This window comes from Xiphophorus couchianus, chromosome 16 (assembly GCF_001444195.1).
Source record: "Xiphophorus couchianus chromosome 16, X_couchianus-1.0, whole genome shotgun sequence".
NCBI lineage: Eukaryota > Metazoa > Chordata > Actinopteri > Cyprinodontiformes > Poeciliidae > Xiphophorus > Xiphophorus couchianus.
In genome coordinates, this window is record NC_040243.1 from 7,587,501 (window position 1) to 7,613,806 (window position 26,306).

The window sequence follows — 26,306 nt, forward strand, 5'->3', positions numbered from 1 at the left end:
ACCTGTAGAGATACCCATTGCAATCTTTCATAGTTGCCTGTAAGATAGCATGTCTTCTTTATCTATTTGACTGAACCAACACAAATTATATGCTGTAACTTGTACTTGTTGAAAAGATATGATTTACCATTATTTATACTCAATTCTCCACTTGGACACAATTTTAGGCGTTGAAGGATTCAGTTTTATGTCATTTTTAACGGATTTTAATATGACTAGGGCGCCATCTACTGTTTGCTGTTGGTACCTGCAGAATGATTTGGTAATCTTGTCCAAATGGGACTAAGAACTGAAATAATACAATCAAAACTAAACCAAGAAAAAGAGGGAAAAAAACAAACGCATGGACTCAAAGTTTTATTTGTTGAAACAGTTATGTTTTTAAAAATACAAGAGTCACAACTTTTGTTTTTTGACAGATAACTTGTCTGGGATCCCAGCCATCCTCAGCAGGAGCATTTTAAGAACCAACCTTGATAAAACACGTATCCATGTTGTAACTAACTTGTAATTCAACTGCTTTACCAACAGCAGTGTCAACCTTTTCAGAATGTTAATAGGTTAATCTACAGCATTTTTATTTACAAAATTACAGAAAAAAGCCAAACAAAGCTCTTCTTCTGAAGAGCATTTGGAAAATAATTTAAAAATAAAAATACAATTATTGCAGTATACTACAATCTTATTGTTACATGATGCCCAAGCACCACCCCAATGTACAGATTTCAGTGCAATTCATTCACACGTACCCTCCAATGGGAAAACAGGAGTTTTGCCTCAGAATATTAAGATGTTCAAACCTCTGCCACATTTCTGCAAATTTAGAGGACTTCTTTTGTGACAGCGTCAAACCAGTTTAGACACCATAGCTATTTCATAGTCAATAGCTGGCTTCTTCACATTACACACTGATATATGTACAAACTACAGCAATACAAATTATTTTGAGACCAAGAATTCAATAAAGAGCAGGTAGTTATATGGGGAAAAGTGTCACATCATTGAGTCCATCACAAAAACAGAGGTGAAGTTGTTAGTTTCTGTAACAAAATCTATGTCCTGTCTCATCATGATCCTCTATATAATCTCAACCATTATGGATCTCCTTGGATGCCAAACTTAGCAAAGATTATGACCGCATAAATGAGGAAAAACAAAAAAACAAAAGAAAAACTCCAGTGGTTAGTGAGGTTGAGAATGCAGACCCAATTGGTTTATAAGACAATCTCAACAGAATGTCTCGTTACAACTATGAACCTGCCTTTAAAACAGGAAACATGAGTGAAAAAGAAAAAAATTAAAAATCCAAACAAACCAATATTAAAATGCTAGTGTCACCTTTTTTAACCAACACAGGCTGCAACACATAATGACCACTTTAGTCTGATTGTAAAACTGTGATTTTACAACATGTCTGACTTCCTATACACTGATGCAAAGACTTCATCCCCATCCCTAAATCAAGATCGTCGCAGACCTCTGTCAGTGTTCTAAGTGATTACATCCTGTTTTGTATCCATCGTCACTCAAGAGCCATGGTTAGGCGGGTGTTGGAGGTCCTGTCCTGAGAATATTGGGTGCAGAAGTGGGTGTAGCTGGAGAGCCGCCGCTGCAGCAGCCTGGGACGGCCGAGGTGCAAATAGTGTTGGGTAGAGGGCTGCGTGCGGGACATGGTGGAGAGCCAAGGGTGTGTGATGAAGTGCAGAAGCAGGGATAATATGAATAGGCTGACCGGACAGGAAGGCTGTTGGGTGGGCAGGAATAAGCCCCGCATGTCCCAGAGAGTGTCCCAAAGAATGACCAAGAGAGGGGCCTAACGGGGACAGGGAGATGGGAGTAAGGTGGTGCTGGGGAATGTGATGCACCTGTGCTAGCTGAGCATGTGCAGGGTGAGGATGGTGGGCATGTGCGGGGTGGATGCCCATTGCAGCAGCGGTGGCTGCGTGGTGCTGCAGGATGGCATGTTGGACAGTCGTGATGGATGTGCCGGAGGCGACAGAGACGGTTGGCTGCTGAATGTGGATCTGCTGCAGGGCTGGTGGAGGGGGCGCCGGGGCTAAGTTAGCAGCTGCTGCAGCAGCGGCGGCGGCGGCAGCAGCAGCCGAGGGGAAGGCCTTGACCTGCTTGGCCAGAAGCTGCTGCTGAATGTGTTGTTGCGCCGCCTGTTGCAGCTTGCTGTACTTCTCCATCTCCTCTGGCGTGAACGTGATTGGCTGACTCTCCAATGGCGCCAGGCCATCCTCCTCCGCTTCGATGCCATCTTCCTCCAGACTGGAGGGGTGGTAAACGGGGTAACCATGCACCGGCTGCTGTTGTTGCATTTCAGGCATGATGGACTCCATCATGGGGTTCTGGGAGGGGTCTTGACCTGGATCTGCTTGATACTGGGGCATAATCATGGAAGGATCTTGTTCAAAGAGTGGCTGTGGTTCTTGGTGTACTTGCTCTTCTGTAGCTGACTGCTGCTGTGTCTCTTCCTGTGTTGCTGTGTTCTGCTGCACCTCCTCGACCTTCTGCACTGGTGGCGCTGGAGGTGGTGGAGGAGGGGGGAACTCCCTTATAGGTTCTACTAGGATAACCTCTCCATCCGCTTCAGAACCCTTCCCCGTTCCTGATTTCTCTCCCTCATCGGGTCTCGTTAGGGGAATCGAAGGTTTCTTCCCTGCTTGCAGCTTACCAAAGAGGGGCAACATGGCTTTGCTTCCCAGGGCTGGTGGTAATTTAGGACCAAAGTAACCCTGTGGTGGATCCTTAATCTTAATCCCAGATTTCGTTCCGGAGGCAGAATCCTCTGAACTTTTCTTGGACTGAACCCTCTCGAGCAGCTGCCGCGCTGTGAGCATGTTCTTGTGTTCCCCTGCATCACGAGACCCGACTGGCCTCAAAGTCTGGGAAGTGGATGTGTGGCTCCGATTGAGGCTTCGCGATGACGTGCGGGGAGACTGCGAGCGATAAATCCGAGAGCGGTTGAAGTCTCTGCGATTTGTGTCGCTGTCTGCCCGACCCCTGGTGCTCCGTCGGTGAGGCGAGCCTTTGTTGGAACTGGAGGAGCGACTCGCTGAGCTTCGGCTCCGGCTATAGCTTCGCCTCCAGGATCTTGTGCTGGTGCTGCGACTCCAGCTGCTGGAGCTTCTCGAGCTGCTGTGGTGGTGCCGCCGGTGCCTCTTCCTCCTGCTGTAGCTGCGAGAACGAGAGCGGGAATCGTCCGAGGATGAAGAGGAGTATTGATGTCTTCTGGATCGCCTGCGACCTCGACTGCCCCGCCGCTCATACTCTGAGTCAGATGAACGTTTAGAGCGCCTCCGCCGGCGGCCTTCCGTGCTGTAGTCACTGTAGCTGTCGGAGTAACTGCGGCTGCGGTGACTGTAGGCGCTACTTCTTGCTGAGGAGCGCCCAGAACTGCTGGAGTAGGAGCGACTGCGGGAGGTTTGGCCACGATGCCGCCGCCGGCTGCTGCCGCGTCGTTCTCCCCGCCTTGATGAGCGGCTGTGGGACCGTCTGGACTCTTCGCTGTGGTGGCGCCGCTGCTCTCGTGGGCTGGACCTGTGATGACGTGAATGCTGGGTGTTGGAGCCACCTTCCTCCTCACTCTCGCTGCTGGGTGGTCTACCGTGACCTGGACTTTTCTGAGCAGAGGTAGAACATGACGCGTTTTGCGATCCGCTCGAGTCCGTTTTTTGTCTTTTAGAGCTACCGTGATCTTCTGAGGAGTTGCTCTTGTCGTTATTTTTTCCACTTCCTCCTTGTTCTGCTCCAGATTTAGAAGGCACTTCTTTTGCAGCGCGTTTCCTTTTACCTGGCTCTGCTCCTGTTGTTCTTCCAGCTGTGGACTGAACAGAGGAACCAGCAGCTTTATCTTCTGACTTTGGCTTAACTTTTTCTTTGTCATCACCTGCCACCTCTTCTTGATCTTGAGCTTTGTTTTTGCTCTTTTTCCGTTTGTGTTTCTTCTTCTTTTTAGGCTTTTCTTGCGTTGCCTCCATATTCTCTTCTGCATCACCAGCTGCATCTTTTTCTTTTCCTTTGCGTTTTGAATGCTTTCCCGATTTCTTATGCTTCTTCTTCTTCTTTTTCTTTTTCGTGCTACTACTGGCAGTCGTGGGATTTTGCTCATCGGGTCCTGGCTTGCTGGGATTTTCCTTCATCTCAGGCGTCTCTTTATCAGTGCATGCTTCAGGTTCGGGTTCAGTGGCTTCAGCTGTTGAAGTAGCCACAACTTGTCCTTTGTCATCAGCCTCTTCTCCAGGCTTGAGGGACTTTGCTGATTTCCCACCACGCAGTCCTTTATTTCTTGAAAGCTTAAAGTCAAAGTAGAGAGGATTACAGCTGTAAGATAGTGAAGGCTGAGCTTTTGTAAATTCAAGAAGCTCCGTAGGCCACTGTAAAGTGGTACTTTCATCTTTACTCAGGACGGGGAAGAAGGGACCCATTGGGACTTTTGGACCAGTGTTTGTATCGAGTGTGCTCTGTGTGTTCTCTGCTTTCTGAGTAGGAGAAGTGGGAGCAGTTGAAACCGTCTCTTGCTCACAAGAAGAGATCTTGTCCTCCGTCTTCACCTTAGGCGACAAAGGAGATGGTTCTGGTTCAGTTGCTGACACATCCTCACCTTGTTCTTGTTCAGTTTTACACTCAGTTTCTTTGGACTCTGTTGGATCAGAGCTTTCTTCAGATTTTTGAACTTCCTCTACTTCATCTTCATCCTCATCATCTTTGCTCTGGCACTGCTCAGAAGCCTTCATGAACAACAAAAACTGGAAGTTGGGCTTTACACGACAATGAGCTGGTGGGACGTAATGGTAGTACTGTGGTTCTTGTCCACAAAATCCTTCATCCTTTTTCATCATCATCTTAAGTTTGTTCAAAGTTGAGGCCAAGGAGCCTCCATCATCAGGCTGCTGGATATCTTCTGCCCCAGCTGCACCACCTTTCTCCCCTCCTTCATCTCCTTCAGGTACTCTTCTGGGACTCTCTGTGCTGCAGCCAGATGTCTCCTCTTGTCCTCCAGCCTTTTCCCCTTCCTGATTCTCCTCTTCCTCCACAGCCTCCTCGCCAGGATCAGCAAACACAGCCGCTGCCGTCTCCAACTTTACTGGGGCTTTCTTTGCAAAAGAGAATGATACACTGACTTTTGATGCGCCAGTAGGGGTTGGAGATGAAGATGAGGATGTGGATGTGTTCTTCCCCAGAGAAAAATTTAAAGTTGGGCTGGGCTTTGGGGAAGATTGGCCAGTTTTCTCTGACGGTGAACCTTCAATAATGGAATCTGTAAAAACGGGGTTCTCAAGTGGCACGCCATCCCCATCTCCTTCTTTCTCACCGTCAACAGCAACTGTGGTTGTTTTGAACATGGGGCCACTTCCAGGAGTGCTAAAAAGCAAGATAAAAATAATCTTAAACACGGATTCAATGAATCAAGACCAGCAGAGGGCACTGCGGTGATATGATCATACCGGTTCTGTTTGTCCTGTTTCCTCTGCTCAGCCAACTCATGCAGTCGACGCAGCATCTTCTCTTGCTTCTTTCCATCTTTCCGAGAGCGGGAGGACACATTGCGAGCAAACTCTCTCTGCTTTAGCTCTTTTAACCTCTGCATCATATAAAAAATTTTAAAAAAAACATGTATTTGGTGTTTGAGTCATTCCATTTTACATGTGTGGCAACTGAATGTGATCAGATTTTTTATTTCTTCACGTCGTCTTTTCATGTTTGTGTCATGATCAGATGGTAATCAAAGTTGAGCAAACTGTTACGTATACCCATTTCCATCACATTTAAAGAGATGTCTTGAAAACTGCTACTTTATCTTACTGATGAAGCGTTCTGCTTCAGAGACTAAAGAAAATTACCTGTTTGTGGGCATGGTCGTACGAGTTAATGTGGTTGTCAAATTCCTGGTGTTTAGTGTACTGCTTGTCACAAAGCTCGCAGTAGAAATTCGCCCTCAGGTCTTCCAAAGCTTTTGCGATAGCTTTCTCTTTTTCCACCTGGTCCTGAATTTGGTAAGAAACATGTCACTTTCAAGAAGATCATAAAACACACAAGCGATCATCTTGTTTGATGCATGTTAAATAATTATATATGTAAAAAAAGGACTTTACCTTGTATTTTTGCCGCAGCTCTTCTGTATCCTCTTTTTCCACTTCAAGCACTCTCCGCTTCTCTGTGGCATCCTCTGCATAGTCCAGCTAAAAGGACAAACACAGCAATTCCAGCACCTCCAGAAAACAGTCTGAGAGTCAACAATAGCAGTCTGCCATTTTATAAGTTTGACAAAAATGGCAAGTGACTAATGGTATGGAGCTAATTTTTGTTGCTGTGTAGTATCCGAAACATGCTGACTTTTCTACATTTCTAATGTAGAGAAGACATAATAAATTTTAAGTCTGTCTTTAATTGTGTAAATGCAGATGAAGTAAAGGCCAAACATAACCCAGGGTTGGAAGTGACATTTAAAAAATGCCAGTGATGCAGACAGAACCGTCTACATATTTACTGAAGGGCTAAAATCACCATCAGTAGGTCAAAACTGAGCAAAACTAAAGATTGGAAATAGGCCACTAAAACGTGATAAGTTTTTTTTTGCATAACCATCGTGTTTAAAGATAAATTTGATGACTTGTTTTTTTTGCCCCCCAACAGAATCTTTGAGGACAAATAACACGAGGCATGCAATACAGTAAGTAATAAGCACTGACAAATCTGGAATAATAATTTACAAAGTGCTCCTTTTGCATCTGCTGGACTCTGTAAGACAATGCTGAGCTTTAGTCAACTTTAGCTCATCTGTGCATGGTGCTCCTTGGGATTTATAGTTTGTTTTTTTTCTCATATAAAAAGGATTTGATGCTTTAGATTTAGGTGTCAGAATGACATTTGCAACTGAGGACATAACAAAATAACAAGCAACCTAGTTTATTCAGATGACTCACAGCAAAGCAGCTCATGTTGTTTCTCAGTTTTTTCAACACAGATTGGAATGAGAATCAACACCAGCATGTTAGTTTGGGATCAGCTACAGCAGGACATGAGATTCTAATTAATCTTACACAAATAACCACTGATGTCATAGTTATTATTATTAATAGCTTTCTCACAGCTATTATCCAAGTAAATTTGTCTGATTTTTCCTCAACAACTTATAAATATAAACCTGAGCATTAAATGGGGTCAAATGGATAACTTCAGCATCTTACCTCCATCTCCATTCGGCCCATCCCCATGACATCATATTTAAGAACAATGGGCACAGGGTCGGTGCGTCCTGAGGCAAAAGAGACAGAGAAGACTATTTGAGTTTTTGAGATGGAGACCAAACACTAACTCGAAGACAGCCTGCTTTTAGAGCACAGGGTGCTGGGGTTAGAGAATTTTTGCCTTGAAAGTGCAAAGAGACCAGAAAGCTACAGTGAACCAAACACCAGCCATTCTCACAGCTTACTACAGCCAACTCCTGAACAAACGTGACTTATAAAGTTGCAATGTGGCTGTTGGTTTGTACAGTAGGCACTGTAGGTGGATTAGAGTCTTTGTAGCTTTGATAAATTTCTGGTGGATTAAATAAAGACAAGGCCTTTTTCTACACTGAAATGGCACCTCCCCCCCTTCCCTGTGTTAAAGTCCTGTTAAACCAGAAAGCCAAGTTTATAAGGAAGTGATGTACCCAAATATGGTATTGGGCAAGATTGCAACAGATGCCTTCATCACTAAATCCTTCATGGGAGAGGAACTCCTAACAAGTATATTAAGCCAATTGCTTCATCTATAACAGGACTGTCTGTAACAAAAACTTTTTACTGTCATGAGGTACAAAGCAGTTTGATTTTTCCAGGCCCCCTTTTTGTTCTCCATCGTCAAAATATTAATTTCCTATCTACTTAAGTTATACTACGTAAGCTGTGAAAAGAGCTAGAACAGAAGGAAATTAACTTTAGAAAAATAAAACCAAAAGACAACCAAAACAGAATGAAACATTATAGATATGAAATATTTAAAAATCAAAACTACTTTAGAGATTGACACAAATTGCTTAATCCACTTATAATCAGCCAAACAAAGCAGAGAGAATGTAAAAAAAATAAATAAATAAAGACACAAGCACTGAACTACAGCAGAGTGACGTCACAGGCCAGGTGTCGCCATGTTGACAGTGCAAGGGAAGGGGATACTTACCTGGTAAAACATGAGGGGATGAGTATAGGAGGAGGAAAGGGGAGGACAGACAGATAGATGGGTAGAAAGATAGAAAGAAAGAAAGACAGGGGAATCTCAAAAGAAAAAGCAGAAAAAGAATTTGGACTAGTCTGCTGCTCCTGATGCCAGCCAGATACAAAAACCAATCTTACTGATGGCGACTTCAATTCAGTTTGGTTTCAGTTTTTTTTTTCCCTCCAATATATTCACAATTGTTTCTTTCCCCTCCAGATGTCTAGGCATGCCATTGGGATTATTAAAAATATGACCCTGGATGCGTTTGTTCCAAATTGAAATGCATGCCTCTAAAATGAAAGGGAAGTAGATTCCTTCTTAAACTGAGGAAGGTAAGACAGACGTTTGATGTAATTATGCATCATTCCTGTGCTCACCTTAGGCAATTAAGTCAGAACAGCCCAATGACTTATTCGTTCGAAATCGCTGATGCATGGACATTGTAACATGTCTCTGCCTGCCTGGACTTTCAGTCCCACTGCAGTGTCTCTTAGTTGGACAGTTTTATATCAGTATCTTCCTCTTACCTCATGGTTCTCAGTTCTTTATTTAAATGGAGGAATTAAGAGGGAACGGCTGTTTGTGTGACATTGAGAACACAAGTCTATCGAAAGATGTGTGGTTTCACAGTCTTTCACAAACAGCATCAGAGCAGTGAAGAAAAAAAAAGTCTGGTCTGCTAGCCAGCCACTGCAGTGGTCTGTCCAAACTGAGTCACAAGCAAGGCCCAGAACTGAAGATTCATGACCGATTACAATCATCCCAAACTATCACCAGTCCTTCTACACAGTGACAATACCTCCAGCATTACCCCATTCCAGTGGAAAACAAAAAGGACCAGACAAAAAACAATGTGCAGCTAAAATCACAAGGTGTGAATCACAAGGTTAAAAAAAACTGAAAACAAAATGACAATGTTCTAAGAGTAATACAGATGCATGGTAATATACAAGCAGCAGAATGAGGACTAGGACAGAGAGAATTGAAAGCCTATGTAGCATTTGTGCTCTGATGAGAGGAAAATGAAAATAATGGGAGGAATTAAAACAAAAAAACAAAACAATTCAATTGGGGGATAAAATAACATTTACCACTAAGTTTACCATCAGCACAACATGGGCAGGATCAAATCGCTGTAAAAAAGAAACACCAATTGGTTAAGCAGGAAGATTGAGGCACACAGAGAAGGGCAGATGGGGTTGGGTGTGTGGTAATGGGGCTTCAGGGCATTTATTACCAGAGGGCCTTCCGTGAGTCACCGCCCACCCCCACCCACCTTGTCCTTTTACTCCGGGCTAGGTGCTTACAGGAATCTCCTCTCACCACTCATTCAAACCGCTTGTCCAAGTCCCCAGGCCCCTAAAGTGATGTTGTGCATTTTGACTGAAAATGTAACCCAAGAAGCCAGACTACCATCCCCTAAACCTAAGCTTTTCCACTACTGAATGTTGTGACCAGTAACTGTCATTTAGTCGTTTTACAGATCAACAAGTTACCTTTAAAATAAAATGGTACCAAGACATTTCGAATTTAATTTTTCCCTACATGGAGAGGTGTATTGCATATCAAAAACCAGGCAGCATAAAACACAGAAAAACACTAAAATGGCAAACAAGAATCGATGATAAATGGTTCAGGTTATAGAAAGTTCTATATTACTGATCATCAACAACCTGTAGGGAAAAAGCTGCGATAGTACGTCAAACAACGAATCCTATGTATGCCTATTAAGACATATTTACCCTTTTATAAAGAGATTACTGGATGACTCTCCCCCAACTTAAAATAAGTATTGAATACATTTAGGCACAGGCCAGCAGGACATCCTTACAAGATGATAAGCTTGGGAAAAATACAATTGTTCCATTGCAAAACTGTATTGACTTAAATATATAAAACAAATATGACCAGTTTAAAAAAATCTGGAAAAAAAAAAGAAAATTGGCAATGTGGTATTTGTTTGCTCATATCAGTGACAGCAATGCAGGGCAAGACTGCGGGGTGTTTAACTGAAGCAGAGAAGCAATGTCAGAGTGACAACACCAGGTGCCATAACAGCAATATTCATATTAGATATTGACTCAAATTTTTATATTGCTGCATCCCTAAGTGAAATAGATTACAACAAGCATGTACTACCTAATAAATTGGGCTACCAGCTCAGGTAGCCAGTCTGCAGACATCTCAGCAGAGATGCTGCTTCTAACTTGCTGTTGTAGAAGCATTATCTTTATTAGAATTAGTATTTAACATAAGCAGGACAGCTTCACATCATAACAGACTTTAGTCAATTAAAAATATGTTCATACAGCTTCATTTTTCTTTCTTGTAAGCAAGGGGAAAAAGTGCAAAAGCCAGCTGCTCAGCAGTGTGCAGCAGAATGTGGGAGATGGAAGACAGCACTGGTTAGTCTCAATCAAGCATGTGCCAGTTCTGACAACATGAACAATGTTTTCTATAACAGGTCTCCTTTTGAATAATAAGTGTCTCTGAAGGAAACATCTGCCTGTTGTGAGCCAACTCTTGCAGATGTAGTAGGTTTACTATACACAACTAACTACAGAGTTAATATAAAAGTGTTACAGAAGTATTAGTAAAGAATAAATACTGTCTATATTAATTATGCAGGTGCTTAATCTTAAAGCTCCAAGGGTTGAAGTTGCTCCTCTGTGTTATGACCCTGACTCGCCATACGGTAGCCACAGCCCCGCTGGCTATTTTAGCTTGAGGAAATGATTCAGTGATAAAACATAGTTTGTGTGACAAGCTGGTAGTTTAATTTAAAAGCTTAAATTCCAAGCATCTCCTCGGCTCGGATTTATAAACCCTGTTTCTCTACCATCATTGTTATAAAAAGTACTGTATGGAGAGATTTTCAACAGATTTTATGGACAGGTGCTGTTGTCAATGTCTCAGCACACCTGTCGTGTTGCACTGGCTTCATTCCTGAAAGCTCAGCGATGCAGAACATTGCTGTCTCCACTTGTAATTTATAAATGACCAGATGCAGCTCGTCTTTGCGATATTTTGGCCATGTAGATCAGTTTTTCAGAGGCTTTCTCTGGTATACCATAATAAGGACTTTAAACAACAAAAACTCTATAAAGGAAAAGTAATTATAACTTGCTTTTAAGAACATTGACTTTAATAATAATAACAACAACTGACCCGTGCCTAAATCAACTAAGCTGTCTTTTAAAATATGACAAATATGAGCACAATTTTCCCCCCTCTAAGCTTTTTGCCTTGCCTATGCTTGTCAGCCCAGAAAGGACCTCTCCTCAAGATCCTTCGTCCTGGCTAGTCTAGAGCCAGCAAGCTCAGTCTGGGATGTGCTTAACCCCACAACAAATAAAAACATGAAACATAGGAACGTACCTGAAAGAATAGCCAGCAAGGCTTTGAGCAGTGTTTAGAGTCATTTCTGCAATGCCATAGGTGTACTGGAGGATTTAAACAACAACTATGGATCAGTTTTTTTAGTTTTACATTGTTTTTATTTATTGAACATTGTGATTCTGCATCCTACCTCCAACACTGCTTAAAGCCTCTGGCAAGTAAGAGATTGAGGCAAGCAGGAGCGCACCTCTGGACAAACATGCTGTGCAGGAGGGGCAAAGAAACGGGGGGAGGATGGAAGTCTGTACCATGGGGACAGAGACACTCGGAGTGTAAAAAGGTGGAGAGGTTTTCCCTGCAAGTCGACTCTATTGCCCGGTAAGTAGCAGACACACACACATCTCAGTCCCACATAATGACCACGCACATACAAACACGACTTTCACTGTTTTAGAGGTAGAAACAGGTAAACAAGCAGAGGGGGGAAACTTTTCTACACTGCAAGCCATTCAGAGTCTGAGCCGTGGTTACAGCCAATCAGATTACTTCAACAGCAGCCACGGAAACTCAAAGAGGGAGGAAAAAAAAATCTAAAATATGTGGAGATGATGATTCTAGGGGATGTGAATCATGAATCATGGGTTCCTAAATCTACCTTGATTTCACATGGATCTTGATTGTTGGAACAAATCGAAGCATTTTCTCTTAAGCAGATTGAAATAAAGGTTTAGTGATTATGAAGCAAAGAGGAAGAAGCTGACCGAGGCCATTAGCCTATGATACACTGTAAAAGGAGTGTTACACTTAGGTCAACTGCAGAGTGGGAGAAAGAAAACACACCCACACATGCATACTGACATAGAGAAGGGATCCAACAAACCTTACCTAAAAGGGGCAAAAAAGGGACAAAAGAAGAACAAGAACAAAGTCAATACAGTGAAAAAACGTAAAGAGGGGACAATGCTTTAACTTCAAATGTCAACAACTGTCTCTTCTGGCAAGGAGGACAGGAAAGAGGAGGAAGATTACCATGATTATCCAGCATACTTCAATGAGATGTGATGCTGTGATTAGTATGGGAGCTTACTCACAAGTTGGAGAGGATAGCGGTCTCTAAGCAGGGCCACTAATTCCTACACAACAACTGGACACAATTTGCTGCAGTCTCATCTGCCCACAATGTAGGATGCTTACATAACCACGTGAGTTCTGCCAGAGGCACAAACAAGAGCACAGTCATCCCCTGCGATGCGTTCTCTCCTCCAAACAAAGCTCATCTTATCACTTCAAATATATTGCTACTCGGCTCTTCAAGGCCGGATGGAAATAACCATGGATGGAATTTTTTTTTCTCTCTGCTGTGCTGTTGGCCTCAATGCACTTGTCAGCTTGCCCAGAATGAAACAGCTTCCAGGTCTAATCCATTCACTTGCCCCAGTCATGCTGAAAATACCTTTGAGACGACACAAGAAACTAAGGCTATATATGTACATCAACAAAACGTAGTTGGGCAGCAACAAGACAACAACCCCACTCAACCAGACAATAGGCTTCCCTGTATTGTCTCAAGAAGATCTCAGTTACGATGTCAGTCTTCATTCAATTTAAACACACTGCTGCTTGTAAAAAATTCACTTTTATGGACCAATACCAACTTTTTCTGAGCAAACCTTAAGCAGTAGACAATAACAAACAATTAGTTCATTTCAGCAGTAAGCTTCTCTGTGGAGGATATTCATCTGAACTGTTTTAATGTGGTAATATTTTGAGCTCATGTGGGATTTCTTTCTGACAGTGTGAGTTGTGTTTGTAATTGAAATGTTAGCATTTAGAACAGATGTTGCTGGTGGACATTTTAGGGAGAATAAAAGTTGAAATTTTGCAACAAATTATGATGGATGGCTGAGAAAAGACTAAAATGATTTTGAATAAAACCAGATGTAGTGGAGAAAGTGGATAAGATAAAAAATACATAAATAGAGGCCCAATTAGGCATTAAGACGGAAGATTGGCATTTGGATACGATGCCAAGCTGCATCCTTTTGAGGTAAATTTCTAAGATCAGTGATTATTTCTAAAAAAAAAAAAAAAAAAAGGAAGATACTGAGAAATGGGAAGTTAAACAACAAAACAAGGAAGGGCTTTGTGAAACATGCCAGGGTTTTGGATCACTGCTACTTATCCTTTAAACACAGCAGGTTTGAGCTAATAATGTAGTAACAAATAGCCAAAACCCACCCACTCACTCAAACATCCTAATCTTCAGCCCTCACTCTCAGAATGAGCGTCAACTGGCTGCTCAGAATTACCCGGGGAAAGTTATCTTTTTTCTGAACAATTTTATAAAAACTTTGAATTTCAGAATTTACTTAGCATTCAAATCTCAAAATGTATCCTATGTGTCAAAAGCACTGCCAATGCAATATGTTGGTTTAATATATACGACTGAAATGCTGTTTCCATCTTTCATCAGTGTATGGTTGTCTTGTGCAGTGTCTCACAAAAACAACATTAGACAGCATAACAGAGAATAAATGTGACAAACTACTTTGCATGTTGAGTTAAAATGGTTAATTGCATGCATATAATTAAGCAAGAATAGTTTTACTTAGATTAAAACCACCACCAATGGTACAAAAACAGGCTATGAGAAACCTACAAAATGTTCAATGCTACAGAGATATAGGTTCTGAATATGTTCTAGAAACAAGGAAGTTCTTACTTTTTTGGTCTATTTTTTGGAATAAAGGGATTCTGATGGTTTCTCCAGCATGCAGCAGATTTACTTTTGATTGTATCAAAATATAAGGTATTACAGAAGTTGAAGTTGTTTGATAGTTAAGGTGGACGTGCAGCTCAGTGCAGATGAAACAACTAAAAAAGGTCCTAATGTGCCGTGTCATATTAATACTAGCAACTTAAATTATTATTGGTTTAAGTTTTGTGCATGTGAGCAAAAAGTTACCACTACAACCAGCTGGATTGCACATATTTGAGTGTCAGCGTGACACAGCCTTACTTTTGAGCATTTTAAATCTAATCTTCACTTAAATCGCATTCATGGTTTATGTTGGACAAAGTAACTTTATTCTTTAAATACATTTGTATGTGATCTATATTATGCAATCCAAAATTACACTAAAGCTAAAGTTTACATGGCAACAACATTAAATGTCTGTTAAAAATACCAACTCTAACATCTAAGATGACGTCTTATTTACAGTTTCAGCAAAATGTGAAAAAGATTTTTTTTTAAAAAGAAGAATATCAGAAAATATGAGAGAACTCTGACTTTTATTCTTGTTAAACTAGATGTCAACGTACAAGTTTACAATAAAATAAAATAAAAAATCAACAAGGATTACTCTCTAACACTTAATCCACTACAAGACTCCATGACTCTTTTCTTCCATCTCCAAGTTTAAGGGAACGGCAACTTGACAGTGACAAAAACAACTGGAATCATGTTTGCTTTAGTCACAATTTTTCCAATCCGGAATCGGGCAAAGGAAGAGGTCAAAGAAAGGATGTGAAGAGAAAAATAAATCAGGGAGGGTGTCGTTTAAAACAAAAAAATGAAAATATGAGTAGAAAGAAAACAAAAGTAGATAGTGGCTCAGTGGCACCAGCAAACTGAGAACATGAGTGTGCTTCAGAGTAAATCCTTACCCTGCATGGCCTTGCCAAGTCCTTGCCCCAACTTCCATCCATGTTTCTGAAGCAGCCGGTGCCCGATGTTATCCTGGCAGAGAGGAGAGAGGAGAAAAAAACCAAAAATATTCCAATAATAAGAGGAGCTATACCCTGTGGGCATGGATGAAAACATCAAGACATACAAAACACTCAAATCACACTATCATCATAAGCACAACCACCACCACCATCACCATTATCATTATTGTCATCACCTACAGCGTGTAACAATCAGTGTCCTCCAGCATAAGGAGTGTTAGGGCAGTTGGGGAGAGGGATAAAAAGGCTGGGAGACTTGAGTTGAAGGGTAAGATTGCCTCTATGTTAAGTAAATGCATGAGTCTCTGTGGTCTGCAACCTACAGGGTTTACTCCTACATCATGAGTGTATTTTGAAAAAAACAAAAAGACGTTTTTCAGGCAAAAAGAAAAACAACTATCATTTATTATCAAGATAAACACATCAAATAACATCCACTATGTAAGAAGTTAGAAGGAGGAGGAGGAAGGAGAGGGCAATATATGTATCGCACGCATACATATATGACACACTACAGCGCAGGATCTTCGTACACAAAGAAAAGCGACACGGAACAGGTATGGAAATCTAGCAATAACAAAATGAAGACCAGAAACTCCAAGCTTGCTGTGATTCCGTAACCATGACAAGGGGAGCACCATGAGACATTCAGCTGTCACAAAAATAGAGCAAAAGAAACAGACAGAAGTGGAGCTTTTGGGCCTTGGATTACCATTACAAGGCCCAGAGTGGACTGATTATGCATGTGTGAAGGGCTCAGTGGGTGTGCAGATGAAAAGGACGACAGTGTACTTCGAAACCCATTAGATATACCAAAATGACTGTTGAGCACATTTTTGGACGCTTCCTGCATTTACATCATGACTTGTCAGATTCCAACCATTTTCACACCAACAATGAGCAACAATTTGGAAATCTGCTGTAACCTATACACATTTTCACATTTCTGCTCAAGATTCCTATAATCAACAATCTTGGTTGGATCTGACAACTGATAATGAGCAAAAGGAGTTTGAGAGACATTCAAAAACATGCACAAGAGCATTTTTTAGTACACTGTAGGGCCATTGAGCAAGTCATGTTATTTCACTAGTATTGGTAAGCGAGGTAACAAAAACATTAAAGTGAAATGCAAGACCATCCCACCACTACACACTATAGTACATCCTCAAGCACATATAAACAAGAAACAGTGACATTTCTTTATAAGCAGTGTTTTCTGTTGTGATTATAACTATTCCAAGCTTGTCTAACATTCACCAGAATGCTGCATTCTATCCAAAAAAAAAAAACAAAAAAAAAAACCATACAAACCAAACAGAAAGGATATTTATAATCACAAAGAGACTGACGTCGACTTTCACAAACAGAAAGTGAGGGGAAGGAATAAAACTAAAACAAAAAAAAAAGCATGCAGCTTTTTGTTAAATTGTTTTAACAAAAAGGGTCGTCGGTGTTAGTAAGCGCACTGTGAGTGGTACACATACAGTCGGGTGGTTGGGGAAGGGGAGTAGAGGACAGGTGAACAAAACTCCAGCTGAGTTAGTATCGGATGGATCAGGCACAGTGAGGGAGGATGGCTCAACAATGCTTGATTAGGTCTGTTTGACAAGAGGTCAGGAAAATTGGCAGAACAGTGCAGGCTGAGCCATGATGAAGGTGGGTTTTCGGGTGATGGAAGTGAGCTGGGTTTGTAAGAGGTTAGAGCATGTGAAGGGAGTGGTGGCCTCAAACACACGGCACACATCGCATCTCTGTCCACAATGGTGCAAGTGGAGGAAATTCGACTTAATCCTTCGTTTTAAGTCACATATTGTCACCAGGTTTTGCTCTCCTTAATGCATTTCAAGGAGAAAACTAAAGTTAGCTGTATTATTAGATCATAAAATGCCATACCATGATGACTAGAATAAACAAATCCATGTGACTGATTTGTGCCTCCTGCTATCTAAAGAAATGAGAGTCTCACTTCCTGTTGTCCTGTTATTTTGTCCTCCAATTCATGCTTTTCCAAACCCTGTGTACTTTGTTTTATTTAGATCCTTTCCTCCACAGGAAGCGATAAAAAAGTAATTAGTGCTGGACATCACATGGCAGAGAGGAAACAACACATCTAACTAGGCATGACTTGTTAAAGTTTAGCAGTTTTCTATTCTTTCCCAGTACTGAAAAGCTAAGTGAGGTTTCTGGGAAATATTATTCCCGTCATTCGCTCTGTCTCCTAATTATTTGCTACAGTGTCGAGGTGCAGAAACATTATGTATGCCAATATTTAATCATTTGCAGAGGTTCATATGCTGCTTGAAAGGAAAAATAAATAAAATTCACTCAGAACTATGAACTGGGAAATACCAGACAAAAACAGTCCAGCTAAATAATCTGAAATATTAAATCTTAAGCCATATTTCAAATCATTTTTGGAGAATGTAGTAACAAACCAGGTAGAGCAGGCTGGAGGCAGCAACAGTGTGCATCTATTGACTGTAAACAGATTAGGTCAAAATGAACTCTATGGAGGTTGGTGGCCAGAGATGACGTGTACGCTGGGTGTTGGGACAGCAGATGAGTGCACCAAAAGAATAGACAGACGGATGAAAGCAACGACGGCGAGTCCAACAGCAGTGCAAGTGGAGTGAAGGCATTTCCATACGAACCTGGCTTTAAAATACTGGGCTGTCAAAAAAACAGTCACACGTGACACAACGTAAGAAACCGACCAAACGCTTTCAACTGCAATTCTGCTAGCTTCTCTAGGTCTTAAAAATACAAATCTCTCTCTGCCTTGAAACAAACATTATACTGTATACAAACAGAAAAGGCAGACATTTCAATAAATCCACCAACTGACTGTTAAAACAGGAGAAAAGGAAAAAATAAACAAAAGGTTAAAACAAAAAAAATCTACAAGGGCTTTTTTTTTATAAAAGTGTGCAATGTGCTGTCATTGGCACAGTGCATGGCAAAAGATATGGATAAGGGAAGTGATATGCAGGGGACCCCACCTAGAGACCTCAGAGAATGTAGTTATTTAGTGGTTGCTGTTTTTAATGGGAAAATATGTGCAATCATCCACCTTCAGGATCAAGAATCCTGGTTACATGTATTCATGCCTAAATATATATAAATCTTTTACTTTAGAAACAGATCACACATTTGTCATTTCCTAAAGGCCCAGACCAAAGAGCATCTGCTTTTGGGCAAGCTCTGCTCCTCTTAACTCCTTGCAGTCTCTTTAGTTCAGACATCTGAACATACTGGTCATAGTGTCAGATGTGACAGGTGAGACAAAGCAAAAACAACTGCTTTGGAGTAACAAGCTAAGCGAGTGAAACAGAAGGCCTGGGTGCCTTCTATTTTACCAAGAAAAATAAAGTTTAAGATTCTACTATCAAATATGTTGAGAAATTTAAAAAAAAACAAAAAAACAAAACAGAAATGTCTTATTAAAATAACTAATTTACATATAAAAATTCAAAAACATACTTACCTTATAATTCTGAAGCCCCAATTTCAAAGATGGGACATACTTCAGACTATCGCAAATACTGTGATAGATCATCTGTTTTGTTCATTTCTTAATTTTCCCCCTCACTTATTTTATTTAACATTTAAGCATTTGAGATTAGAATTGGGTTTTTAGTCAACACCATTCAACAATCATAACTTCTGTTCACATCATTAAAGCCTGCGCAAAAAGTGAATCAAGTAGTGCTAAAATTAATGACTGAATATTAAAATGATGCCTTTTCCTGTGTGTGGTTTAATATTTAAGAAGATAAGTCTTTTTAAAAAGAGAAAGTATTTGGTTCAATACTTTCAACAATATTAAGCTCTACAAACTTAAAATGACTCATACAACTATGGTTTAAATAGCATATTGAGCCACAGTAACTACATGTACGCATTTAAAACATGTACAGTAACTTCTTGACTTGAATTTAGTTTCTCTATGGGATTCACAGATGTTTCCTTCCTGTGAGTGTTCATGTTCTGTGGCTCTGAGGCTGCCCACTGCATATCGCTGTGGTACCGGATCAAATAGGAGGGAGGAAGGTGGATGATAGATTTAAGGGACTGGGGGAGATAAAAGACAATAAGGAATGAGTCCGAGTTAAAAAAAAAAACAAAAAAAACAACAACAACAACACAGAGTGTTGAGAGCACATAGTGCTTAATGCTACCAAGTTAACACATGCAATGCAAAACAGTGTTAGGAGAAAAATAGCAAAGACCAAAAGGGGTAAGACAAGAATTAAAAAAGATCCCAATAAAATACCACAGATCTCTAGCTGCCTATAATTCACACACAAATAATGGCAAAGGAGGGGTTCTGAAAAGCTGGGTTGAAGCACTTATGAACAGCTCTAAGGTTCTGCATTAGTGGGCTAAGAGCTTAAAAGTAAAAAGCTAATCATTTCTATTGCTCTCTATTTTTTAAGCTAACTTAAAAAAAAAAGTTATATTTATCGTTTACTATACCAATTAAAGCATCTCAGATTTTTTAAAATCCATTTTACATCTGATACTAAAGAGTGTCTTGTTTTAGAGCACCAAAAAATTATAACAGGAAACCTGATAGTGGTGATAAGGTGACACTTCTCAGCTTCTGTTTTTTCCACAGATGTGTGAGGAGCTGTGTGGTGCTGCAGCATGCTCCTCAGCCCCCCTCCACAAATAATAGCGCAGGAGCAAAACAGCTAGGTAAAGCTAGGTGAGCAGGCCACCACTCTCTCTTACTTGTCCTCTTACTTCTCCACCACCCACATGGACAAAATACTGGTTTTGTTTGGTTGGGAGAGTGTTTCATTCTGACGCTCAAAGTTATGACAAACGTGTTAAACTAAAAACAGATACAAGATAGTGTGTAAATGAAATGGAAGTAGAGTTTCATATTTGTACTACAGTTCCTACTGATTATTAAATAAAAATTCAAGATAAAAGTTTGCAGAAATACCTGCTCACATTGGCTAGCTTTATTTAGCTATTCAAAGTTAACTTTTTAATTTGTCTTCAACAATAACAGTATTATCAGTATTATCAAAAAAAATGTAAGCTTGAGATCCAGGATTGCTGACCCTATCTGACTGGTTCACAAAGTGCATTAATAATCTTGAGAAAAAGTTTCCTGGTACTTTTGAGGACTTCTGAGTTTGGCCTGCTCACCAAAATGCTTAAGACAGAAAGAAGGGTGGAGAAAGTGAGGAAGACAGAAAAAGAGAGCTGCCTGCGCTATTATCAATATGCCTCTTCAGCGTAAAATGCAGTCCCAGTTGCACAAGCACCATGCCAGCACAGAATGACAGAGGGTACTGTACACCGAATCACTGTGTAGAAGGGAGGGAGCAAGAAAGAGAGAGAGAGAGGGAGATGGAGAGAGAGAATAAGATGTCAGGTGCGACAGTCGTGAAACAGAAAGAGAAAAGTAGAGAAAGAAAGATAAAGAAGCGTTACAAAGGACCCTAAAGATAAGGAGTAAGGAAGCAGAGCGTGCAAATACAAACCGGGTCATTGCTGCTTAGCTAATAGGGGGCCAATTCGCTGCAGGAGAGAAATGTCGAACACCCCAAGTTGTGTACAATAAGATAACTGTCCTATAAATACAAATGCTATACACCAACACGTACATTCTAAAAACTACATAAACAAACACTCAGTCAAACACAAATGTACCCATTCACACCATCTAATGTGCACCCTCTTTTAAAAAAAGAACATGGAATAAGCACTGCCTTGTTTTGCTAAATAATCATTTCTACTTAATGCAAAAAATATTAAATATACAACTTTTCTTAAACTGAAATCTAATGTGGCTTCATTTCTGATAGCAGAATTTCCAAATAAAAGTGCTGTGAAATATTCAAATATGTTTTTCCCCCCCAAATTACTTTGTTTTATATTGTTGAGCAGCTACAATGTTGAGATAACAGCCAATATGACAGTGCTTCATCCACTTCATGCTTATAGGTCCATCTCAGGTTTATCTCTGCTAAGATGACTAACAATGACTAATATTAGACTGTTACAAAGAAAAAAAACTAATGGTTATATGTGGGCTGCACATCTAACAGAAAGATCTAGAATATAAATCATTTTTTTATATGTCACAGAAGAAATGAAGTAGGTCGGGGTCATGAGAAGTGGGAGTGAATTAAAGGGTATTAATGGACGAGTGATTCTACGGGTTAGGTGCCAAGTGTGTTCAAGAAAACACTAGATGCATCTACACAGCATGGAGTAAAGGTGTGGTTCTTATTCCTCCCTGGACCAATCATATCCACTCTCACAGCTGGTCCAATGGTGAGGGACGATGAATGCAACCTTACCGATTCGATAGGCTTGTCCAGGGACGCCTGCTCCAGCTCCAACTGGCCTTCTTCATACTGGTCAAAGTGATTCCCACCCTGAGAAATTGAATCAGGGTGAAATGAAATTTTACTTAATGAAATTTTTTTTTAAAACACAGTCATCAGGTTTTACTAAATTATAATTTGTTGTTTGATGTACAACAAACTCTATAGTATTTCATAAATATCTGTTTTGTGAGTCAATTTTGAGAAATAAAGTTAGTTACTAATTTCTGAGAACTGATCTGAGGTTTTGGTTCTTGGCTGCTTTGTGTACAATCATACTGTCAAATGTTTTTATGTAATGCGTTTGTGTCTGGGATGTGATTTTGGGGTCTCGTCACTCATTAGCATATATGTGGTCTGCTTAATTATCAGAGGGATGAAGGCAACTGCAGCTTTCTTTTGGAACTGAACTGGTTAAATGTCATGTCAACTGTTGGTTTATGGGAAAGGACAACTACAAAGTGTGTTTATACCGTTTTAAAATCCACAAGGGATTGTAAATAGAAAGCTTCTGGAAAGCACATAAAATATACAAATTATGTGAAATTCTGTTTTTATTTATTTATTTGCAATACCAGTACTGTACATTACCTTGCAGTTTCATCACTGACAGCTTTTCACAGTGAAATATGCTTGGTAGCATTTAAATTATTTAGTGAAATTATTCATTAAAGTTTTTCTGCAAGGAGAAGATTGTCAAGTGGTGAGACTACAGTGGCTATTTGCAAATACATTCTCCAGCGAATCTGCAGTATCAGAAATCTATATTGACATAATTTGTTGTCATTAATTCAGATGAAATCAAACACCACATGTACAGAAGTAAAAATTGGGATTATGAGAAGGTGAGATGCAGAGGAGAAGACATGAATTGATTCATGAACAAATCAATAACTTGCTTCCCTTCTCCCCCATATTTCCTTCTACATTTTACTTAGACCGCATGATGTGCTCTATATAATGTCATATGCTCTCCACAAAAGACTCATACTTGTTTCATAATCAATATGACTATGCACAACGTCTACTGCAACGTTATGAACAGTGTTCGCTTTCCTCTACTGATCAGTACAAGAATACATAAACATTTCTTGGTAAACATATACTGCCTGCCGCCATGAGAAAAAAAAAGTATCCTCTGACAATCAACATCTGCAAGAATCATACGTAGCTTAGCATTTTCTGAGGTACATGCTAAAACTGCAACACCCAATGAAAAAGCATAAAATGCAAAAGCTCTTAGCTGGGCTGGGCTGTGCAGCAGAGATTAGCTAAACCATCTGTGGGTATTTTCCATATTGCGTTGCTTGGCACCAAGCATCAATTCATGAAGAAACTTTCTGAATGCTGAGCATATGAATGCATTCACTGCAGATCTCACACACAGAGCTTCTCTGTGCTGGGCCTGAGTGATCCTCAACAGAGTCATTCAGACCACACAGCAATTAGGTTCTTACTGACAAAATAGCTGAAAACACAGTTCTACTGCAAATGCAGATAGGTGGAAAAACATCACCACAAAGTCATTTAAAAAGCAGGCAAGTACGAATTATAAGACAAATACACATTTTATAACACAATTTTAATTACAAAAAATTATATCAATTAAGCAAGACCTGAATCTAGCAGCATAAAAAACAAATTAAATTATAAATGTTATTTTGTATGGCCTGACTTCATAGCCATAAAATAAATAAATAAATAAAAACATGCAAGAAAGGACTTTATATTTTGCTTTGTGTATTGCAGACTGCCTGATAATTAAACAGGTAGCAAATAATTCCTACCGACATAAGAATAATCGTTGTGAACATTTGATTAGATGGATATACATTGTAGTAACTAAAGAAAAATGCTTAAAATGAATGCAAATGTTCGATGAGAAAGCACCAACTCACAAGAAACACAAGACAGTTTTACTGGCCAGAAATGTGTCTAGCTTTGGCTGGGTGTGGCCACAGATCTCAGATAAGACAGAAAAAGACAAACGGCTGAAACATAAGCCATGGCGAAATTAACTTATTCAGCTGTTCTTGCATTTTTATTTATTTATTTGCAATGCAACAAGATGCCCAAGGAGCCTTACAAAAACTCGGTTATTGAGTTTTTGGAGATATTGGTATACATTAAAATAACATTTAAAGAAAAAAAGAAGCACACCATATCTGGGTTAAACCTATTTTGTTTTCAGTAAAATTATCATTTCTGCATTAAAAAAGTGAAGCTGGTCGAGTTTACGTTAATATTTAGGTAGTCTGCCGATTGGTTGCAGTTTCATTCATATAAGCAAGAACAGAAGACAATGCTTTAAATTCATTGTTATGCAGGTATAGAACTTGCTATTTAAAACCCTCAAAGTACAAACTTGTGGTAATTTAAAACAACTCTACCAAAAGATTATAAGCATGAGATTAATATAACTCTCTAAACATGCACTGTTTACTTTTTGCTTGTCAAAAGGGAACAGCAAGTATAGCTTTATGTTAGCAAAGCTTGCATCGTTAGCATTTTTCGATAAACAACCAGCATACCCAAGGTCACTAATGAGAATGTACATATTCTATATTTATTTTTGCTGGCGAGTAGTTTAAATGGTTCAAATAATAGGAAAGTGTCGTGAATAAAACTGAACCCTGGTGACAGGAGTAAAGCTCGGAGACATTTGGAAAACTGATGTCAAAAGAGCCGCAGTGAAGTAGCGTTAGCTAAACTAGCTTGCAGTGCTAGCAAGCACCGAATACGCCGAAATGCGCGCAGCTGGTTGTAAAATACTGGACGTTTTTATATCCTTTAAGACCTATCATATGTTCTAAAATACTCCAAAGTGCAAAATTCGTTAAAGGTATCTGGTCTTTTGATGTGCATTACCTGGAAATCACGCTCTTCGTTGAACCTAGAAAATCTGTCGGCCATTTTCTGAACGCAGCTGCAGTTTCTCCTGGTGGTGAGCAAACGATTCACACTGCGGAGGATTTATGTCTCACTTCTGCCCACTACAACATTTCCCTGTCACACAGAGGAAACACGGTCACTAATATCTATACTGAATGTTGGATTATGGTCGGTTTTAGGTCTTGTAAACAGATGCTGAACAACATAGTTCACTCATGAATACACATGATAATATAAGAACAGAAAAGGGATAGGTTTGGCTATCCAGTGAATAAAAACAAAACAATTGCCCCGAAAGACGTCCAACATGGGCTGATCGGATCCGTTTTTATTACTTGTATCTGAAATATTGCGTATGATCAGAATGGAAGAGTACCCAAAAATTGTACTCAAGTATAGTAACACTACTTCAATATATTTTTACTCAAGTAAAAGTAAAAAGCCATCCAGAAATAATAATAAAAAATGTATTTCTTAAGACTACTTGAGTACTGAGCAGACCGTCAGATGTAAATTTCAAGATCATGCTATGAATGTGCTGAACACATAAATCTTAACGAGGTCTCAAATCAATGTAGGCTCAACTCCCAGTAACAAGCATGAGAGAATTATTGTCAATAAAATATCACATGTTACTTATTACAATAATAATAATAAGACAGTTGTGTAGACTACATTTCAAAAAACAATTGTGGCATGTTTGCCCACATAGCTCACTAACCAGATTGTCAACACTTGACCATCCCTCCTTTTAACCTTCTGTAAATGAGAAAACCAAGCAAACAGGAAACAAAGGCAGTTTGAAATCTACAGATGTGATGGTTTAATGTCAGTCCCAGAAATGTCTGTAAATTTGCCGATTTAATATAAACACAAATTGTTTTTAACACAATTCTTTCAATCAGATTCCTGAAGCTTAGCAAAATCAATTATAATCATGAGTCCATACATGCGTCTACATAATGCCTCCATCTTGTGTCAAATCAATGCTATTACATATAATAGTTTTCTTTCTTTCTTTTCTCTATATTTATTTATTTATTGTCACTGTAGCACCTAGACAGTCATTGATTGCAAAAAGGTAGTTAAAAAAATCAACTCTAAATACAAGAAGCATTATATTGATACTTTGAGGCGAGGAGTTTGTTCTGAAAAAGGATAAACCTGGGCCTCTCTTTTATCTGCCATGCATTCACATTGGGAGTAAAAGGTACAGGAATAATTAAGAATGCTTGCAGGTTTTTGAAAAACTTCCCAAGATGTTAAAATCTTATTTAACGATCCTTTGACTGTAGAAATTCCTTTACTGATTCATTGGAACTTAAAATGATATGAAATGTTTTGATATATTTTCATAGCAAACAATGTATTTCGCTCCTACAAACCACATAAACAAAACTCCCTATTTTTAAACACTAACTAACTGCTGAGTCTACATGCAAAAAGTAATTGCCTTGGTAGTCCGCTATGCGGTCCATGTCAAAATCTGCTGTTCACACCCAGCATGCAGTTTCTGGCCAGATATTTAATTGTTGTCATTATATCTGAAATATTGAGTATGATCAGAATGGAAGAGTACACAAAAATTTGCAAAAAGTTTGACATAGAAAGGAGATGTGCCAGTGTGTCTGTTCTTTCTGACACCCTTACATCAAGCTGTAGTACTAGTGCTGTTTTACTTCTAACTGAAAACATTATACATTTACTGGCTTGAACGTTTTATACAGTTTGGCACTTAATGCATGCTAGTAAAGATAACAGTAACAAAAGGCAAGGGAAAGGAAGTGC

The 26,306-nt window shown here is 39.7% G+C and overlaps 1 protein-coding gene across 13 annotated transcripts; it reads right to left on the reverse strand.

Moving 5' to 3' along the window:
• Nucleotides 1-342: 342 nt before the first annotated feature.
• On the reverse strand, nucleotides 343-24,635 carry gpatch8 (G patch domain containing 8). 13 transcript variants are annotated; one of them, XM_028042766.1, is made up of 10 exons: nucleotides 24,495-24,563; nucleotides 20,778-21,677; nucleotides 17,931-17,949; nucleotides 15,214-15,286; nucleotides 9,297-9,338; nucleotides 7,194-7,261; nucleotides 6,099-6,185; nucleotides 5,847-5,990; nucleotides 5,451-5,587; nucleotides 343-5,367 (listed from the first exon to the last, which is right to left on the reverse strand). In XM_028042766.1, exons 6-10 carry the CDS (start codon nucleotides 7,218-7,220, stop codon nucleotides 1,527-1,529), a joined length of 4,236 nt encoding a protein of 1,411 aa, XP_027898567.1. In that variant the 5' UTR covers nucleotides 7,221-7,261; nucleotides 9,297-9,338; nucleotides 15,214-15,286; nucleotides 17,931-17,949; nucleotides 20,778-21,677; nucleotides 24,495-24,563; the 3' UTR covers nucleotides 343-1,526. The 13 variants fall into 13 exon arrangements, with proteins under 13 accessions (XP_027898567.1, XP_027898568.1, XP_027898562.1 ...); XM_028042767.1 differs by having other exon boundaries at nucleotides 9,297-12,429; XM_028042761.1 differs by lacking the exon at nucleotides 9,297-9,338.
• Between the last annotated feature and the right edge of the window lie 1,671 nt (nucleotides 24,636-26,306).

Coding starts and splice junctions, on each gene's coding strand:
- gpatch8 (XM_028042755.1), bottom strand. CDS start 24,539: ATGGCCGACAGATTTTCTAGGTTCAACGAAGAGCGTGATTTCCAG. Junction 15,287..21,599: donor TGGACAAGCCTATCGAATCG/GTAAGGTTGCAT, acceptor CCTCTCTGCCAG/GATAACATCGGGCACCGGCT. Junction 5,368..5,450: donor AAACAGGACAAACAGAACCG/GTATGATCATAT, acceptor CTTGCTTTTTAG/CACTCCTGGAAGTGGCCCCA.